The sequence below is a fragment of the Pleurodeles waltl genome, chromosome 12, assembly GCF_031143425.1.
Source record: "Pleurodeles waltl isolate 20211129_DDA chromosome 12, aPleWal1.hap1.20221129, whole genome shotgun sequence".
In the NCBI taxonomy this organism is placed as follows: domain Eukaryota; kingdom Metazoa; phylum Chordata; class Amphibia; order Caudata; family Salamandridae; genus Pleurodeles; species Pleurodeles waltl.
In genome coordinates, this window is record NC_090451.1 from 220,041,382 (window position 1) to 220,057,711 (window position 16,330).

At 45.2% G+C, this 16,330-nt stretch overlaps 1 protein-coding gene across 2 annotated transcripts in view; it reads left to right on the forward strand.

Annotated features, from left to right (window-relative positions):
* TANGO6 (transport and golgi organization 6 homolog) overlaps nt 1-16,330 on the forward strand; it is a 515,068-nt gene that overhangs the window by 472,604 nt on the left and 26,134 nt on the right. For both annotated transcript variants that reach the window (XM_069217099.1, XM_069217100.1), the window contains exon 17: nt 6,560-6,673. In XM_069217099.1, coding sequence (XP_069073200.1) covers nt 6,560-6,673 — 114 coding nt within the window. The remainder of the gene's footprint in view (nt 1-6,559; nt 6,674-16,330) is intronic.

Here is a 16,330-nt window from a genome sequence, read left to right on the forward strand (position 1 = left end):
AAAGACGTGTATATATAGTGATCACTTTTGTCAAAGCGTGTGTGGTTTCCCTGGGGGCTGCGATAGGCCACCAGGAAAACCACACCCACATATAAAAGTGATCTCTTTACATACATATAAATATTCGCCACCAGTTCTCTGGCACCTGCAGCTTGCGTCTTCAAAACAATGCACATACTTCAACTGACGTGTTTCAACTGTAGCTTTTAGGCAGCAGTAAAAAAGTCAAGTAACTCTTGTGATTATGTTTCTGCTAGAAAAGGATCTGACTTTTGTCTAGTGGCAGTTTTGATAACGTAAAGTAGCGCAGAAGGTTTATATGCCTACTGCAAGGATCAAAACTGTATTATATGTGACTATCTGAGTGGATTAGTGAAGCCAGCCATTACCTGCGCTATAATACAAATGAAATGTATGTGCAAGGGGGCGCTCTGGAGAGATAAAAATGCACTTCTGCTGAGTGGTAGTGAGGGAATCGGAGGAGGTGGTAATGGGAGAATCAATAATGATTGTTGGACTGGGCGCTAGAGGCGCTAAAGATTGTGACGATTGGTATGTGACAAGGTGAAGTAATAGTGTGTCTTTTTAGTTTTTTTGAGTGTCTTGAGACAACATGCTGATTGAGGGAAGAAGCGAAGGAAAGGTGACCTCTATTGTTGCAGGTATCACACACGCACCCACCAGCAATTTTGTGACTGTCTATGTAGGCTAGTGTTTTAGAGCGACAGTTTAGCCAGTAGCAGAGATGGTATCTCGTTGGATGACTGCTTCTCAAGCCCTAACTCGGGTTATAGAGGACAGCTCTGACGTAGGATCAGAGACTGAGACCCCAGATACTGAGACAGCATTTGAGGGATAGGACAACAGCGCAGACTCTGGCAGTGATTTTTCAGTCGGAGGAGTCCCATTCGATAACTCCTCTTCCGGTGATTATGAGGGAGGTGATGAGGACAGTCCTGCTGTCCTTTCGCAAGCACAGGCTGTGCAGCGGGACAATAGCAGATTAGCCCAACCCAAAGAGCAGGTGCATGCCGGGGCAAACACAGAGTGAGTACTCTCTTGGGAGCTTCCTAACTTAGGTCAGCCCCAAATTCCACCATCCAAATCATATTGTGGATACATCAAAGTTATCTATCACAAAACAACCTGGTTTTGTAAGGCAGGCCCATGCTTTTTTGGTCCTGGGCTCAGCGGCCATGTAGGGAAACCTACCAAACCCAGACATTTCTGGAAACTAGACATCCGGGGAATCCACAGAGGTGTGACTTGTGTGGATTCCCAAAAGTTTTCTTACCCAGAATACCCTGCAAAGCTGAAATGTTGAATAAAAACTATTTTTTTCTTGCATTTCTGTCACACAAAGTACAGGAATATGCCAGGATCCACAAAAGTTCTACCACCCAGTGTTTCCCCACCTGTCCTGATTAAAAACGCTACCCCATTTGAGTGCCTGTACCTGCGTCAGGAATGGATCATCCCAGGGTCAACAGTTGCCCTCATGTAAGGACCAACATTGACAGTTGTGTGATCTATTCCTGACACAGTCACTAGGCCTACCCACACAAGTGAGGTACCATTCTTAGCGGGAGACTTGGGGGAATGCTGGGTGGAAGGAAGTTTGTAGCTCCTCCCAGATTCCAGAACTTTGCAGCACCGAAATGTGAGGGAAAAGTGTTTTGTTTGCCAAATTTTGAGGTTTCCAAAGGATTCTGGGTAACAGACCCTGGTGAGAGCCCCACAAGTCACCTCATCCTGGATTCCCCTAGGTGTCTAGTTTTAAAAAATTCACATGTTTGGTAGGTTTCCCTAGGTGCAGGCTAAGCTAGAGGCCAAAGACCCCAGCAAGGCACTTTTACAAAAAACACACGTCAGATTTCAATGTAAAAATGTGATGTGTCCTTGTTGCGCTTCTTGTCGCGAGCACAAGTGAGGTACCATTTTTATCGGGAGGCTTGGGGGAACACAGAATAGCAGAACAAGTGTTATTGCCCCTTATCTTTCTCTATGTTTTTTCCTTCCAAATGTAAGACGGTGTGTAAAAAAGAAGTCTATTTGAGAAATGCTCTGTAACTCACATGCTAGTATGGGGACCACGGAATTCAGAGATGTGCAAATAACCACTGCTTCTCAACACCTTATCTTATGCCCATTTTGGAAATACAAAGGTTTCCTTGATACCTATTTTTCAGTCTTTATATTTCACCAAATGAATTGCTGGATGCCCAGTATACCATGAAAACCATTGCAAGGTGCAGCTCATTTATTGGCTCTGGGTACCTAGGATTCTTGATGAACCTACAAGCCCTATATATCCCCGCAACCAGAAGAGTCCAACAGACGTAACGGAATATTGCTTTCCAACATCTGCCATAGCTGGAAAATGTTATAGAAGAAAACATGGACAGAAACTGCTCTTTTTTTCACCTCAATTTCAATATACTTTTATTTTAGCTGTTACTTTCTGTAGGAAAACCTTGAAGGATCTACACAAATGACCCCTTTCTGAATTCAGAATTTTGTCTAGTTTTCAGCAGCTAAGGGGTTAAAGTAGACCTTAGGAAACCAATAGGGCAGGGTTCAATGTAAACAAAAGGCAGGACATATAATTTTAAATGTTCGTGTGCTGGTAATGAAAAACTCCCCAAAGGCGTTTTTTCATTACTGTGAGGCATGCCCCTTCATAGGCCAACATAGGGAATTCCTTATAATACCTTTAAGCTGTAATTTCTGAGGTGAGAGGAGTGGCTGCATCATTGTTAGTACCATTAGAATGGTAATAGAAAATCCTCTATACTGGTAAAGTCAGATTTATTATTGCTGTTTTAGAAATGCCACTTTTAGAAAGTAGGAATTCCTCTGCACTCACTGCCTTGTTGCCCACAGCTTATTTCCAGTACACGCCTGGGTTGGGCTAGGTGACAGCTGCACTTGTGGATTCCCTCCAGACACCCACAACACAGGATACTCAATTGCATCTGCACACATCTGCACAGTGAAGGTCTTTCTGGGGAGGAGTTTGGGAAGGGAACACACTTACACCTCAAGCAGTAGTGTCTCAAGTCCACACAAAGGGATTGATTGCCTTCCACTGATAGTCTGGAGCTGAGGCTGACCTGAAAGGGGGGCCTGTGCACTTCACAAAAACTCTTTGTAGTCACCCCCTCTAAATTCTGTATACCTCTGGACTCACGAAAACACTGATGGAGAAAAGACTGCTGTGTGCCAGGATTGCCACTCTGCCAGGATTGACTGCTCTCAGGAACTGTTGCCCTGCTGATCTCTTCCCAGTAGCCCCAGACTTGTCCTCCAAACCCAAAGTGACTCCAAGCAGCATCTGCTTTCCTTTGCCACTCACCTTCAATTTCAATTTGAGAGGCTTTTGCTAAATTTCACCTCTCGCATCTGTGACCAATTCAGAGTGGCCCTGCTTTCCCTTGCCACCGGCTTTGAACTTCAACCTGAGCTGCTTTCTCAACCTTTGCCACTTACACCTGGAAACTGTCTGGAGCGGGCCTGCTTTCCTTCGCTGCTATCAGTCAAACTGAGCGGCTGTGCCCACTCTAGCCGTGCGCCACTCTCTGAGAGGAGTGGAACCAGGACAGAACCTTAGTCCATCAGAACATCGTATACCCATGTTGAGGAGTCCCCGGCACCATCCCTTACCCCTTTAATCTATTACATTTGCTCATTAACCTTTCTATTTTTGAGTCTACAAAGCCTATACTACACTATTTGTGAATTGGATCTGTATTGTGCTGAACTTAAAAGTAACCAGATAAACAAGCTTTATTTTCCTACATCCGTGTGAAGGTTATTGTGTGTGTGTTGCACAAGTACTTTACACATTGCCTTCTAAGTTAGAATCGGGGACTCCTTAGTCTTCGGGGCACAGTCCGCTCACTTGGGACCCACTGTTACTTCTTATACAACATTCATATCATGAACATCGCAGGACTGCGGTCCAAAGAGGAAGACCCAAATTGGGTCTCTTTTATTTCTAAATATAACATTATTTTGTTGTAGGAAAAGTGGACATCTGGGGAGATTACTTGGGACAGGTTTTACCCTTTTAATATATTCGGTAGGAGAGTGATCGGGGGAGGGGTGGTGACTGTCTGTGGATCACAAAATATTTTTACAATTATCCCCATTGTATGGAGCCACTAAAGGATCCAGATTTTATGGGTTCTTCACCCACCACATTTAATTGTTTTTTGATCAACTTCTATAATGCAGTAACAGAATTAGGCTCCCACATTAGGGTGCCATTCAATGGTATTAGGACACTAAAGGATAGAACAAGTGTGTTAGTTGGGTGAGTTTCTATCAATTGTGCGCCAGGACCTTAATGCTAAAATTGGTTTATGTGACACCACCCCTAGCCCTTTTGCTGTGACAACCTCGGCAAGGCTCAGTTGCGTGATTGATCAAAGAGGGCATGCACTCCTGAACAACCTATTGGAATTTAACCTTTGCAATTTGGGCAATATTGGTGGGGTTCAAGAACCATATATCACAACCTTTATAGGCTGGGGACAAAGTACCACCATTGACTATGTGTTTTTATCCAGTGGGCTGACCAACTGCTTAGCGGCCGGGGGATCTGACTCCAGAGGTTATAGCAATAACACCCTTATAGAAATTACCTTAATTTGCCTGCAGGCCAACAACCCATCCTGCTGAAAGGAGTAACTAATCTGGTCATTAAGGACAAGGGTTTTAGGCATAGATGGAAGAGAAGAGACAGCCCCTGTTTTACAGCTAAGGTGGTTAGGGCAAATGTGAGCCTGATTATGGATTATCTTCGAACTGAAATTTGTTCAACCCAGGGGATTACCACTTCTCTTGAAAAGCTTAATAGTCATACTCAAATCCTCACTCATAATTGTGCCTAAGTGTGCAGTTGCCACCAGCTCAGAGTGATGTGACAGAGAGTAGGATCCCAAACCAACATCTGAGGGCTGCCCTAAATTCCAGACAAGGAGCCCAGGATAACATACTCAAAGCTAGCCAGCATCATAAATCTACAATTAAAAAGTGTAAGGTCGTTATCAAGAAGGAAGCTTGGAATGGCCTTGTCATCGCCTGTAAGGAAAGGAACTTCAAAACATTTGGGGTAATTGTCAATGAAAAGCAGCACCCTACAACTCAGAGTGAGGGTTTGGGCTCAAATATTAGTCCTCAGAGATTGACCATCTTGAGCATTTCTACTCCTTTGAGAAGTCACACTACATGGTGCGAGGCCCGCAGCCCTCCATGCTAAGATAAATATCCATCAAGGTAACTAACCTCACCAAAGTCAGTGAATTTCCCTATCTGAGTAGGATCTTTGATAGTAACAACAGCTTTGTGCCCTGTCTCTCTAAATCGTGAACATGATGTTCACGATTTAACAGGGCAGCAGGGGCCCTGTTCAGTGTATCCACCAGAGTAGGCAGTAAACATATTAAACACTTGCTGGGACTCTACAAATTGAAATGTTTACCTGTTCTTACCTGTGGGGCTGGAATATGGGGGTATAAGACTGTAACAGCCTTTGGAGGGAGGAAAATCGTTTTTGTAGGTGGCTTCTTGGCCTTGGACCAGACAGCCCACAGAATTTTATACACAAGGGGCTGGCTTATGTCATGGATTTGGTGGGGCTTGCTCCCCCCCTTCTCTGGATCTCTATCTGGAGCAACCCAGATGCCTCTTTTAATAGCGAAATTATAGAGGATTGTTTGTCCTGTAATTATGGTTTGGAATCCCTTGGCTGAAATATATTCAAAATTCATTGGAAGCCGTGGACAGACTAGAGTTATTTTCTAACCCATATACGATCTTAAAGGGAGACTCCTCCAAAATCAAAGAACTGTTTTTAAAAAGGGCACCGATCAACAGGGAAGATAGAGAGGTGATGAGGCCTAACATGAGAGAACTGATGAGTTTACAAACGACCAATAGGATTGAACCATATTTATTGTATGTTAATAATATGAGGGAAATGGTGTTACTGACGAAGTTCCGTTTTGGTATAATCAGATGTTATCTGAGTTTCCCTGTTGGCCACTATGACCCAAAATCTATCTTACTTTGTCCTTGCGATGAGTCATCACCACAAACCCTGGCACATTTCATATAATTTTTTTTAGGTTTTTTAACGTTTTTAGGAAAAAATGTATACTACTGATACTTAAAAGTCAGGCTTTAATCACCATAGACCTGCACTGTTATTTTACTACCTTCAGAAACTCCCAATCTATTGTGTCCCATTCTGTGGGAGTCTTCTTAAAAAATGCACTTTACTGACCCAATTCTTTTGCTTTTTTATATTAAACATTGATGATGAGGCCCTACCAATTAGTCTATGATGATCTGAAACATATTTGAGTGTGTTCTTATCTGTTTTTAAGTATTTTTATACCAAATATTTTTATGAGAATGATAATGGCTGCAACATTGCATTTTAAAGTATCTGTTTGAACTTTTATGATTATACTTCATAATCAAATAAAGTATATTGATGATGAAAGTGTGCCTCAATGCTTTTTAACAGTTTTTACTTTCTGCTTCCCTATAGGTGACCTCTTGTTTGACATCAGTGGTGAAGATGGACCGAGAGGCTGAAGTTCGAAGAGCAGGAGTTCATGTAGTTGTTCTGCTGCTTCGTGGACTCAGTGAGAAAGCTACTGAGGTAAGGCTGAACTCCATGGCTGCAATTATGGGAGACACATAGATTTGGATGGAGCAGCAACAGTGTTTGTCCATCCTTATATATTTCTCATGCTCTGCAGTTCCTGGTTGTTTTCATACCCACCACAACAGTTCCCTTTTTCTAACTATCATAACTGTCTTACTCCTAGAATCACAGGAGTGATTCCAGAAAGTGCAACGATTAGAAAGTCATTACTTCTAAGGGCCAAATATTTTCCTTCTGCTGCAGCTCTTTTATGGAATAGTTGGACCTGGCCTTTCACATGCTTAGCAGTTTGATTCCTAGCTCTGTGTTCTCTTCAAACTTGTGGGATACGTGGTTCAGATAAACAGGTTTATCTCTGTTTTTATGTGATTGCCTTTACAACGCAACTCTTTGTAACACCTTGTACACCTCCCAAAAAAACTATAGTATTGAGATATTTTTATTTTTAGTCTAGTCGCAGCCAAGACATCTCCCTTCAAATCAAACTGCACTTTTAGCGTGTGAGTCTAGGATCAAACAGAAACTCCAAAAATATATTTTCACTATTAAGACTTACTTTGTCATACATGTGTAGGTGAAGGTCATCCAGTAACGGGATTTATTATTTTTTTTAAATAAAAGAGGGGTGGTGGCTGCCCATAATGGGCATGCCAATGAGGGGGAGCTGATCGGTGTTATGATCCCTTCCTGAATTCAGGATTTTGTCTACTCTTAAGAAATGAATAGCTTTCCGGGATCCATCATTAGTTTTACATCCATTTCTGCCACTAACTGGAAGGAGAAGGTTGAAAGCACACAAAAATAGGAAAAATGGACTATGTCCCAGTAAAATGCCAAAACTGTGTTGAAAAATGTTTTTTTTTTTTTTTGATTGGTGATTTTTAGCACTGCAAACCATTTGTTGATTCCATTTGCAGGAGGAAAAACAGACGCTTTCTACTGCAGCGCTTTTTACCTATTTTTCCCCAAAAACTCAAAATGTAGTTATATTTTGCCCATTTGTCTCAGTCCCCTCCAGGGGAAGCTACAAATCCTAGGTACCTTTAGAAATCTGCAGGATGTTGAAAAAAAGGACACAAATTTGGCTTGGATATATTATGTGGGCACTAAGAGTGAATTACCACAAGTAGCCAAAAAAAAGTCTTAGCACAGGGGCCAAAAGGCCTAGCAGTGAAGGGGTTAAGCTGAGAGTGCCTAAAACCTGAGAATAAAGGAGCAAGGTCCCAGATCAAGCAAGCAGACTGGAACATGCCACAGAAATCTGGCACAAATACGTTTGGTTTGTAAAGGAAGATGAGGCAAATATCCTCTAACCCTTATGACCAGGGTAGTAAATGTGGATAGGTCAATGGTCAATGCAAGGGGGAAGTAACCTAGACTTCCACAGTAATCAAATGGCTAAAGTAATTCTATGCGTACAACCAATGTAACGTCAATAGACAATTATTGCATTATATATTTCTTTGCACGTTATTCCAGACATTAAACGTATATTTAGTTGAACATGTTATTCTGAACATAAAGTTTGCATTCGTCTGAATAGGTGCTCCTAGTAAAAACAGTGAAGGTGATGCAAAAGTGCAGGTAAGTGAAGGTGATATATACAGTATGTACAAAGGTGGCTTTAAGAAAATTATGAACTTCTAGTGGCTCCTTCTGTCCAGGAAGCACTGAAGTCCCATAAGGCTTCTTTATGTTTATAGGTATGTCGACGTTTCGACCCCGTTGTAAAGAAGAATCAAATGGGGGTCATCATCAGGACAGTAAAATTCAGCCGGTAGCACCTAAACTCCAGTGTAGCAAGGCAATCTGGTGGTCAGGGACATCTTCAGGTAATGGGAAGTGCCCAACGTCTGGGGTCAACAATTATCCAGTGGATGGTGTGTGGTCTAGGTACCACAGAGCGCCGATCACATATGTTATCCGGGGCTCAGGTTGTTGATCAGAAAATTCTGATGGTATCATATTCATCAAGCCAGGGCAATCATCAGCAAGCTCCTGGAGACGTGTCACGATGTATTGTGTCTTATTTGCATGCTACACCCATTGTACAAATGTACAAATGCATTTTGGTCCAATCCCTTAAAAATCCAGATGGGCTAAACAGAGTGCCTTAACCTAAACCTGCTATACCACAGGGAGCCATTGAAGCGAACAGCGGGGTCAACAGATAGTCTGATACATGAAAATTGAACAGCAGTCATGTTTTGGACCACCTGCAACCCTCCAGCTATTCACAGAGGGAGACCCAGGTAATAGACATTGGCCTAATTATTGGAAGAAGAAAATACAATTGCACCACCGGAGCTTGCAGATTAAAGTAAATGAATGGAAATACCTTCTTCAGTTGTCTCATTTGAAGAAAATATGCAGAGATCGCCAAGCTTAGATGTTCCCTCAGATATAGCTGCTTGTTGAACCTTAGCCTAAGGTTCTTAGCCTTATGGACAGCGGATTCATGAGAAACCATCTCACTGGATCAAAAGATATGATTCCACAAGCTGCCATGGCTTAAGATTTTCAGGTATAAGACACCCTGTGGTTGTTTGCCAAGGATGGACACTAGTGACCTTGAAGGTGACACTGATCAGGTTTTGTTGCTGTAGATGAATCTTGTAGAATGGGTAACAGATTCTGTGATTTTCATTGTGGCTAGTTAATTCAGCATTTTCTCTTTCTAAGGTCTATTAAATAAGTACTACTGGTTTGGGAAATAGTAGCACCTGTTATTTGAGCATGCAAATCTTCAAATATTGGATAAGTGCCAATTTGAAACACTTTGTTTTTGTAGGTGTCTTTGGCTGAAGACTCGATCTATTATGCCTTTGATGCATTTAGGAATTATATTATTCAGATTTCGGTTCACACACTTAAAATGTTTTCCATCCGCCAATTGATAAGGGTGACGTGCCCTGTAAAACAAAATGTGTGGACTTGGGGTCTGGTACGTAGATAGCCCAAGCTCTACCGGTATTGGGCTCCCATTTACGATGCCATGGCTGGAATCCAAATGTCAAGGCCGAAATCCCTATGCTGGGCCATTGTTCAAACCAGCTGTAGTTTTTTTCACCACCACAGAAGATGAATTCCAAACCATCATTATCTTACACGCCACAAGAGACTATCTGAAGGCTCTGCCTATTCAGTGGTACTTTCACCCTCCAGGTCTGTGCTCCCAGCTGCTATTGTTCCACTCACCTATCTCCACTTCAGTTCACAACTTTTCTAGGGGCTAACGCTCTGTCACCTAACCCATCTGCCTCATTGACCACTCGAAGGAAACCTCTCTGGACTCTCCTTGTTCCATTTTATCGTGCTGATGATCCCGGCATTGATTATGGTTTTGAGGAAGAAGGGCTAGAAGGATGAGCTTTGAGACTTGGTGTTTCAGTCCCTGTCCCAGGCCATCATGACATGGATGGGCTGAAGCTAACCCTGGCATACCCCTGTGGGAACCACCTTTTTAGCATGTTTTCGTTTTTTCCCAGGTCTGTTAATGCCCCTCGTTCTGAGTTGTCAAGGTCAAAATAGGGGTTCAGATCAGTTTTTTACCCCCTTTTTGCTTTCTGGTACCTGGAGCAACTTGAGCAGGGAAAAGCTCTAATCTATTCTCAATTTGGACCAAACTCCGACTCCCAAATGTGGCATGAACAGTTTTCACTCTCTTCCGGGTTTAATGGTAGTTGGAGCTACCCACTGTTTGTGAATAAATAATTTTCATCCAGATGAAAGAAAACCCATAATGTGACATTGGTGCATCACTAATCCTTTGAAGATCGCTTTTGAGTAGGCCTGTGCCTGGGCGAAATTTCCATCATGTAATTTCATACATTTCTTGGTACTTTTTTTAATGCGAAATTAACCACCGTGACATAAGTACGCTGCATTTGCGTCAAAAGTTTACCTCAGCTCAGGAGCATGGGAACAACGTGAACTGCCAGAGCGCAAACTGATGTTGCTTCTACAAATTGTATTACTTTTTAGCACGAAATGCATTTGAACACAAGGGCAAATTTCATGTTACAATATAGTTATTAATGTTGATTTTGGGTATTTTTTTTGCAGAATACCGAGTAATTACGCAAAAGCAAATTTCGCGCGCCCCTGCTTTCCCGCTGTCGACGTGCCCCAGATATTTGTCCTAAAGCGAGTGTCTCTTCTTTTCCCTCCTCAGCTGCCTTGACATCTTTCCTCTTCCTCGGGTTCTTCTGCTGACAGCCTGGATATTTTGCAGGGGGCTGATTCCCAAAGTTGTGTTTTCTTTGAGTAGGTAGTTGTGATGTACCCTTGTCTTACTCCTGAATTTCGAGGAGTAAATCACACCTACGCAGGCCATCCAACTGTGTGTGACTGGCGCCCAGGTACTTGTCTGTGGTCCTGAGAGCCACCGGCCTCCCTGCTTGGAAGGGGTTGGTGCGGCTCGCGCTCTCCCACGGATGTCTTTGCTGCAGTAATAAAGTCCTGGCCGCAGGTCACTGAGTTATGGAAATCCGATTCCAAATTGAATGTTGTTTCCCTAGCGGCCCCGTGGGAAATGCCCTCCTCGGTCGTAAGCAAGCAGCCAGGCTCGGAGGAGGGAGAAAGGCCTGCTCATTGAGGGGAGACGCGCTCCCGTACCTGCTCCGGCCTTTGCTGCGGTAAAACTGCCAGCGGAGGGAAAATACAACATTGTATTACGTCTGACGGTGCAGTCACTCCGGCCTCTGTCTCTTTAAAACATTTACTAACTATCCTGTGGAATCCACAATTAACTGCTACCCATAAATCGTGGGTCTGGACTAATAAAGCAACCCCGTCAATTCCCCCCCCCATTCTGAAGGTGCTTACTCCGTAAATATATATTGATCCGTAAATCTGAGCCGTCTTGCAGTTTCTCTTTTGACACTACTTTTCCCCTTCTGTTACCGTTTTCGTATATGCCACGTCTTCCTGTGTTTTCTGCCTTTTCTCTCTGTTGCACTGAAAAAAACCCGTTCCCCCAAAATAGTTCCTGTACTTACCACCAACTGCTCCGGCACAAATTAAGCATTAGCCTACTTTAGCAGTGCTGGCTTCAGTTAGTGTTTAAAGGTTTAATGCATGGGCAGCGGCATTTCTTCTTCCAAAGACACGAACTATAGGTACAGCACCAGAGTGGTAGTGCGGCTATCTCTCGTTTATTTCCAGATGCATCTCCTGGAGCAGGAGCATTGTGGTTTTTCATCACTATCACTTAAGTACAGTGCACACCACAAGTGCAAGATTGCTCATGACTAGATGTTGGAGGGAGCACGTTCTGGTTGGATGAGGCAAGGGAATAGCCAAGCAGAACCTGCCACTCCCATCAGGGGTGGGTGATTACACTCGCTGTATAACCTTCGCTCACACTTGGGTAGCTTGACACAAGGAGGTCAGGTTTATCACTGTGGCAATGTGTAAAGCAGTGACACAGCACTTCCTCACCGCAGCCATGCCGAGCAGCACAAATGAGACTTCACACATCGTGTAGGTATATAAAAATTGTATTCAACACACACACACTGTCAACACAGCATGAGTATCAAGTAAATCTGGGCATAAATCACTTTTTGCAATTGAATTCACAATCTTAGGCCCAACTGTGTGTAACACCAACAATAGTATGTACAAGTGAAAAAAGATATTTCCTTCCCATCAACCTCATGCGGTGCCAAGCGTTGTCCGCACAAGACCCACCCTAGCATTTACCAACTTCAATGTAAGACATAAATTGAGGGTGCACCCTGGTTCCCAATGTTAGCATCAATAAGTACATACAAGATTTGGAACACTTTGACATAGCACTGCTGCTTAGGCTGCAATAGTAAATCATAATGCCAGCCTCTGTGATTCACTGGCAGAAGAACGTGACCAGCAACACCAGGGTGCTGCCCTTGCATTCACCCGCACTACTCAGCACTGCCTTGTGATGCCGTGGGTATTGGTCAGTTTGTGCACACCGACACTCATACACACTCGCTCCCGGCACCCTAATGTGGTGCGCTGATATCGGGCTAGTGGATGCCACTGTGTCTGCAGGCACCCTGGGCCCCAAACTGCCCTCCACCCACCAACCAGCTTCAGCTATCCCGCCCCACTACCAACCAAAGACTGAGTCAACCTTCCCCTGGATACTAGGCTGCTCGCAGCCAAAGTCACACTTAACAGGATCCTGGGAGGGGAGGGAATGGGGGAAGACAGCAGCCAATCTGGCAACAATTAGCAAGAGCGTTTGGGCTCCCAGTAGGAGGTTCAATCAGAGGTCTGCAACACATGGGGGTGGGCCTCTGGGGCCCCGCTAGCTACCACTGCACCCAGCCCAGCCAGACAATCCAGTGATACTAAATAGTTATCACTTTCAGCACCTCTGGAACAGGGAGCGTTGGCTTGAGTCACCCTCGACAATTCCGGTTGCACATGAAGACTTACTTGGTCTGCACCACCTGTACGAGGAGGCGCAGTGTCTGGTGCACGAAGACTTGAGTTGCACTAGACTGGTATGATCCAACTTGAAAAGTGCACAGTGCTGTACTTCCAGAAAAATGAGGCACAACGTCAGGGGCCTGATGACCTGGGTCGCCCCAACGATACAATCACTCCAAAGACAATTCCCAATGTAGTACCTTTTCTGACAGAGCCACTAGTCTGGTGCATGATGACTTGAACCGCACCAGACAGTCCTGGACGCGCCCACGTAGAATGTAAATCCTGCACCCCATTGGAATGAGGTACAACATCCAGCACTTAATGACTTGTCAGTTGAGACAGTACACTCACACAAGGAACTTCATCTATGTACCTCCCTAGAATGAGGCACAACGTCTGGTACTCAATGACTTTAGTTGTATCAGACTCCCTGGTCACACACTTTGACGCAAGTTCAACCGTGCCATACAAGGCAGAGTATGGCACAATTCTGGTTGCACGCCCACTTCTGAAGGTCACCACCTATAAACGGTGCACAACACACAATGAGTGTGCAACTGAGGGTCACATGAGAGAAATGTCATGCATTCAACAATAGAGGGCCATGGGCTGGGGGGGGGGAAGGGGGGGGGGTGTGTCCCACCCCAGGCGATCACCTTCACACCACAAGATGTTTCAGCGTGCAGTGGTCCCCACAATGAGCGGCCTTTCACCTGAGGTGCAGGCAGTACTTGGCAAGCTCTGCACCAGGCAGTTCTGGTTTCCAGACACAATACTTAGTCCACGCTCATGCCGCTGCTGCCAGGTGGAGTCCAGCATACAGTGTAGGCACAGAAGAGGGCACCGCTCTCCAGATGGTACCGGTAGACTATGTAAGTCCCTTGCAGGATGTCTTTGATGTCCCTCAGACCGCCACAGAGAACAGGAGGCAGGATAACCTGCCCTCGAAGTGCACACTAAGGCTTACTACACAGCAGCAGGTAGTTTGTTCAGGCCAGCTACAATACAGGAATGGTGCGGTGATCCCTTCCTCAGAAAGTTATCCTCCTGTGTACAACAGACTCCTCTGACAGTGTGCACCACGCGGTCCAGCAGTACCGGTCCCGCGTCATCATGGATGCAACTCTCCCTTGCTAAAGGGTACGAACCCTAGTTATACTAAAGTGTGCCTTTGAAGTTTGAGGTGGTTTTAAGGGTTCTCCTTTGAACCACTGATGTCTCCCCTAAATTTTGTCCCTGTCCACCCTAGGATGTGGAATGTAGATCTTCATCTTTAGTGGGGCCATGCTCTGGCTCCGAGAGGTCAAGTGTCAGAAACCTCTCTGTCCAGCCGATGTATCTCAGGCCACAAATGGCAGGGGGGGGGGTCTGTCGTTCTGGATGCTCAAATTCTATAGCTGTCGGTTGGGGAATGCACAGATGTGCTCTTCCCCTGCAACCAGTGGAATGAAAATGAATTTACAGGACACACAAAGCATTTTAAAGCCTGGATATAGCCACTTCCTAGAAGTGGCATTTCTAGGGCATTAATAACAAAACCACCTCTACCATCGGAGAGGTTTGTCATTCGGAGTCCTATGATACTAAACATCATGAGGCTGCTGCACTGCAATCCACTATTGCAGCCAGACCTAATCCGACTTCCACCCATGTTACTTTATGGGCAAAGCAGCTATCATGGCCAGTGAGAACACGCATAGGTGTTCCACACTTCCTGGGCACATGTGCCCTGACGCACAAACAAGACTACAGAGGCAGGTTGGACACTTAGGTTAAAGCCACCACAATGGGCATGTGCGCATATATGGGCCTGCTCTATCAAGCTCAGTTCCTATATTAAAATACCTGTGTGCATACCCTGGCAAGATATGCCAGATGCAGTATCTATACAGTAAACCACCCACATGCCAGGTTGCACACACAAGTTAGTCATGCCATTCTCCATCTACAGTAGGCAACACCCATGTGCAAGTATTTACACACTGGCAGTTTGGGCCAGACTCACTATATGTATGACACCCTGGTGCAGGTAGGCACCTAGAGACCAGCTATGCCAAACTTAGCACATAAATTAACACCAACTTGCACGTGGACATGGAAAGGCAAGCTAGGCCAGGCTCAACATACATGAAACCACCATCATGTAAGTGGGCACCCCCTGGCCTGTTGGGCCAGACCCAGCGCCTCTAACGGCCCTCTGGTGCAAGGGCACACCCCGGGACCAGTCTTGGCTGACCCCGCACACGTTGGTTAACGCCACCTCTCTTCCAGTAGAGGACGTGTGTGCACGTCCCCCCTGCACATACAGGGGGACAGTGCCCTTGGCCTAAGGCCACTAATACAGGACTGACCCTAACCCCCCACCCCAGTAGAGGACACCAAAATGGGGGTCTTCCCCCACCAGGGCAGAGTACACCTTTGTGTACCTGCCCTGCCTTACACCTACCACCTTTCCCGTCTTTGGGGCCCTCCAGAGGAGGCCTGAGGCCAGCTCAGGGCTGGCCCTCGCATAGGGACTGCTAGCCTGAGCGCAGATGCACTAGTGTCCCCGCAGGCTCATCCAATCTAGCCTAAGACATGGTTGACAGGGTCTTCTAGGGGTGGCACACACAGTGCAATGTCCCCGTAGTAGCCAGGGCCGCACCTGTCCCGAGTATGTGGGGTACCTTTTTTATAGGGTCCTTCTGGGTACAGCACAACAACCATGCTCATATCTGCCGCTTCCTAACATAGGTCGAAAGGGCATGCACAAATTCCCACTGCCATACAGTGGAGAAATGCCCAGAGTCCTAAGGACACACACAGAGAGTCAGCAAAGACTGGGAGAGAAAAGCAAAAAGTTTCAGGAAGGTTCCCTGAGAAGTGCCATATCCAACCCTGGACCATTTGGGATTTGCAAAACATTGCACACCTAGGTAAAGCAAATGGAATTCCTGGCAGGTTTTGTTCTGTCCCCACAGCAGGAGGCAGTGTATTTCACATGCTCAACATTTTGGTCAGTCTTCTAGGCTGAAGCGCAAGCTTTTATGGTTATTCTACTTGGATGAAACCTAAAGCAGTGACCGGACATCCCGTGACACCATTGTTTCCAGCAAAGATGTCAGGTATTGCACCCAGAGTCAAAACAGACAAAAATTGTGGTGCACCAAGCAGTGGTACTCATTTCTCCCTCTTGCAGCATGCATAACAAGCATTTGCAACACAACGGGTCTCGCATTTGCTCGAGTT